Consider the following 5,048-nt stretch of genomic DNA (forward strand, 5'->3'; position numbering starts at 1 on the left):
TCAAGCAATGACAAATTCAAAAATAAATAAAACACCATTGAATATGATAAGGGCAGCCCTTCATTAGAGCCAGCAAGTAATGAGTAGCACAGAAGATCTCAAAATGCTTTTTTCATGTGCGGCGCTGGTGAAAAGTCAGCTGCATCCGATCATCCAAGTATAACAAGGCTAGATACTGGCTCTGGATTCCAAAACCACTGCCAAGTTTAAAATATTTATCTACACATGAAAACAACGCAGTAAAATATAAAAGCATTTTGAGGAAGAGGTGAGTTTATAGGTGTCTGCAATACTTTAAAGATCTCACAATCGGACAGGGGAGCATTATTGTGCACCACAAGAATTTAATTAAAAAAAAACTTTCTTGGATAATATTCAGCATTAATACATGTTTGGAAGAAACCATCACTCTTTAAATAATGCAGACATGTGTAGAGGCCTAGGAAAAAACTATGTAATTCATTATAATTTATATCTGTATCGTTGAACAGTTTGAGGCAGTGCACCAGTGTAAGTTACCAATGTATCGACATGCTGCCCCATGTTACTGTAGTTTATGAACAGTATGCTGTGATCTACATCACACAAAATAAATAAATAAATACATAAAAGGACCAAGTAAAGTTCAAAGATAGAGGAGATCAAGTATATTTTACAATGACACAAATGTCAAACTTCTACATGTATCAACCATTTTCAAATTCAGTGTGTTCACTCACAGATTTTGTTCAGATTACAAATAGGTTTAGAATAATGCTATTTTGGCACACATGCAAAATATCGATGTAATACCTACAGGAGTTTCTCATTTGGTATTCTCAGTTATAAACTTTGGGACCTTTTTAAAGTATTTCCCAGGGTTCTGAAATAAGTAATCCGTTTAGCTCGAACAAAACAGCATCAAATATTTATGACACTTCACACACAATACACAGACACAGACCATGAGTAGACTGAAAGAGCCTGACTTCAAAAGGACGAGGACGTGGGAGAAAATATTGTCTTCTCTTCAAAACAAGAACTGTAGAATGCTTCCATGACTACTTATATATACTTTTTGCAAAAGAAAAAAAAAACTGTTTTGAATTCCGGTAGTTGAGGGTGTACATTTTTCATTGGCTGAGAGGGGAACAGCATATACCTGAATAATCAAAAATGGTTTCAGTAGTGGAAGAGGAACAATGCCTTATACATAGCAATGCAGTAACAAACGAAACAATACATAATTTTAATGTATATGTATAACTTTAAAAACAGCATCCACACTTGATAAAGTATTTTGGTTTTGTACCTGGCCCTCTAGTTACATAGTTGCACAAAAATCTGACCCAAACTATAAAATATAGTTAGTGGTTAGTTGTCGTCATGTGCTTCATCTATGTTAATAATGCAAATCTTGGTGGTTACAGCCATCACTTGCCTTTCACAGCAAGCATGTGGGAATTAAAATATCTATATCTCAGGACGCCTAAAACCAAACTAAGAATGACCAACTAATTAGCCTCTATAATTGAATTTGTAATGAATCTATTATCTCTGTTCATCTTGACACACCTGGCCTGTGCGAACGTTTTAAAATAATACCAGAAGCATGGTTGGCAGGCTGGTTCAGAACCTTTTTATTGACACAAAGGCATTTGCTTTTTACCAGCTATTTATTTGGACAGTGTCATGTACAGTAGAGGTCTCTGACTGCCTGACATTCAGCTTTCTTTTGAATCAAACCCTGTTTATAGTAATATGTGTGAATGGTTTCATTAAAAGGCATGGATATTGACTGAATAAGTTATACAACATGTACATAAAACCCAGACTTACAGAAGAACATAAAAATGTGCTTTAATAAAGCAGATTATCCTTATACAGTACCAGTTAAATCCCTACTTGTCATGTCATAAAGTATAGGCCTATGAAATAAAATGCTGTAGTGTCAAACTCTTTTTCTACAAATGACCCTGCTGAATATAAAGTAAGCTGTCTTTAAAAGGGATATCATTTGCAATTATAATGTAAAACGGGCTATTTCAGGGACCTGTAACATTATTGTAATACAGTAGTTTTTTTTCACTTTACTGTATTTATCAAGCAAGTTCTCTAACACAGGCAGGCAAACAACAGTGAGATGCTATTATGTTGCATTCCAGCTCAGACCTTTACTGCCCCGTTTTACTGTGTTAAATGTAAACACAGACCGGAATACAAAACAAGAAACCCAAAGTGCAAAGCAGGCAGTCTGCCCGTCAATATTAAATTGAAAATCCATTCTGTCTACTTTATTTAAAGCTCCAACCTCCTCGCAATAAACATCCGAACTATTCAACGGGCCACTGATTCCAAAACAGAACCTATTATCCTGAACAGTAAACTGATTTTTAAACAATGGTTATCTATTGTACTAGCAACTGACCACTGATTGGGGAGGCAGAACTTTACAAGAAACCCAATTAATGAACGCGGGAATTGTATTGTTTAAAAACAGTGTTGTGGGAATAAGGTTTTAGTATTAATTGAACATTACTGTACTGTGCCTTTAAATCTAAATCTAAAGCCCTATCTTGCCAAATCCACACCCTACAGTCCCCATGATTATTTGTCCTCGACCATGCAAAAGCGTCTCAAAGGCTAGTACACTGCTTTAGCCTACATACTTTACTGGAATAACGAGTAAGCATATGCAGCCAACCAATTTCATCACGAATTACAGTATGCGATACCAAAACCGTCATGCGTATTATTCTGGGTTTGTCTAACTCTGTGAAGATGGTACCCGATACTCGTAGCATTTCTGCTATTTTCTTTAACCAAGCCATTTTCAAAAGTTATTTCACAGCATCCTCAATTCTGTTAAGAAATTACAAAATCCACTCCAAAGCAAAGGCAGCAAATACGCTACCTACGATAGAATAAATTACCTTTTCTTTTTGTCGCCTGAAAATAGTGCTTGCAAAATAAAAAAAGTCAGCTCCTTGTAGACAAAGTAAGATCTGGAAACTAGTTTGTGCAAATGTCTCCTTTCATTTAAAAGCTAGTTTTGGTCACGGTGGGGTCTCTGCTGCCTTACCTGTAGATGCAGTTTCCATGGTAACAGGAGCAGGACGTTGCTGGTTGCTCTCAGGTTGTAATTGTAGCTGTTCGGCGGCCTCATCTTTCCAGCTTTTCTGTTTCAGGTCAGCAACTAGCTCCGCATCCGCCTCTCCAAACCGGGGTACACTTCTCCCAAAGCGGTCTATCTGCTCGAAATCCTCGCCAAACCACTTCCCTTCCGAACCAGACCCCTCACTCGGGTTCACAGACATGGTAGCTCTTCAATGTGCAAGACCACGAAGAAGCGAATGTCTGCTAAATGGATTCAACGCGCAGCTATTGTAAATGTCTTTGCAAGGCTTTGCACTCCACTAGAGCATTACGCATGTGAAAATGGGTTGTTTAGTTCAGTGTTTCAACACTGACGTCATCACGTGGTTTATGCCTGGTATGGATTTAGGACAGAAAGTCTGTTGCATTCTGTTAACCGTTTGGAGTAGGCAATTGAAATTAAATACATTTTGTAGGTAAACTGGCCTATATCATCTGTTGTTCTGGAGCGTTTTAAAAGGAGATTGTTTCAAAACGATACGCAAGGTGATGAATTGCCATCGTAGGTATTACATTGGGTGTAGCAGTAAATTAAAATGATGTACGCTGTTGCTGCTGCAGGTGTGACTATTCTGACTAAATGTTGGGAAATTCTGGACCTTTCTGGGTTATTGAAACCGTTCATGTGCAAAATATCGGTCCAACAATTAAGTCAAGAACCAATGTAAATGTGATTTATTGCTTTTAAAGACAACTATATCACAACAGTGTTGCGGCGTATACTGTAGTTCGCTGTAACGATGCTATTTACGACAATATGGGGCTCAGAATTATGTAGCCCATATTTAGATTTTTGATATTGTGAAAAAAAAATTGGGGGACGGGGGGGGGGGAGATATCAATACGATTCTAACAAAATACACAGTAATAAATACTACAAACTGTAGTTTAGGTACATTACATGAGTAGCCTAATGTGTTTAATTTGTAAATTTGTCCAGTCTATCGACAGTGGATGTGAAATGCCAGATGGGCTTTGAGGTTAGTAGCAACCATTAGCTATAATACCACTGGTGTAAAGAAATGAGAGTTGCCTGTTTTGAATAATTTCTAGTAAACCTTTTGTTGTTGTTGTTGTTGGTGAGCTCAACCATTTAGCGCCCTCTTGTGGATGCAAAAGACTACTGCACAAATGCAGAAAAGGTACTGTCCATTAGCAGCAGCTGTACTAGAAGTATACCTACAGGTAATTAGAAGGGTATGCTAAGAATGTAATAAACTGTGCACTTGCAGTAGTGTATTTTCATAAATGTATACGTCTTCCTTACTCCGTACAGTTAACCAGTGGACCACACAGGAGGCTGTGTGGTGCAGTGGTTAAAGAAAAGGGCTTGTAACCAGGAGGTCCCTTGTTCAAATCAATAGCCTGGCCATGTCCTCACAATACCAATTTGGTGTTTGTTTTCAAATAAATAAATACACAAGTAATCCATCGGTTTTATTATTTTCTTTATGTTATTATTGATTATTCATAATGTGATGCAGTGTCTTCAACTAAACATTTCAAATTGGGATGTCAGTAAATTCTGGGTTGAAGATAATGGGTATGTTTATTGCCTGGCGCTCTGTAATGTGCATTCAAGTAGGGCGGCATGTCAATACAAAATTGAAATCAAAAGCAATTATTAATATGATGTGGTTTCGAATATGACGCAGCTGGATACCCGACACCTTTGAGTTCTCAAAAAAGGGACACGATAGGGACTTAATTGGACTTTTGAGACTGACATGGTTTGGCATGATTTGATTTTACAAATATTTGAAATAAAATAGTCCAAACAAATCGGGCAACAATTAAATTCAGGTTTTAAAATGTATAAGCTGACGTTTCCAGTTAGTTGAATAAAATAGATTCACAAGTTCAAATGCAGAGAGCATCAATGCGACTCCCTCAGGCTGCATAGTGAACTTTAA

General features: G+C 37.3%; 1 protein-coding gene across 4 annotated transcripts in view; it reads right to left on the reverse strand.

Moving 5' to 3' along the window:
• LOC117421335 (reticulon-1-A) overlaps nt 1–3,409 on the reverse strand; it is a 49,225-nt gene extending 45,816 nt beyond the window's left edge. The window contains exon 1 of one of the 4 annotated variants that reach the window (XM_034035604.3): nt 3,062–3,409. In XM_034035604.3, coding sequence (XP_033891495.3) covers nt 3,062–3,296 — 235 coding nt within the window. In that variant the 5' untranslated portion in view covers nt 3,297–3,409. The remainder of the gene's footprint in view (nt 1–3,061) is intronic. The other 3 variants (XM_034035615.3, XM_034035625.3, XM_034035634.3) reach the window with 3 other exon arrangements.
• Nucleotides 3,410–5,048: the final 1,639 nt, after the last annotated feature.

The sequence above is a fragment of the Acipenser ruthenus genome, chromosome 18, assembly GCF_902713425.1.
Source record: "Acipenser ruthenus chromosome 18, fAciRut3.2 maternal haplotype, whole genome shotgun sequence".
Lineage (NCBI taxonomy): Eukaryota > Metazoa > Chordata > Actinopteri > Acipenseriformes > Acipenseridae > Acipenser > Acipenser ruthenus.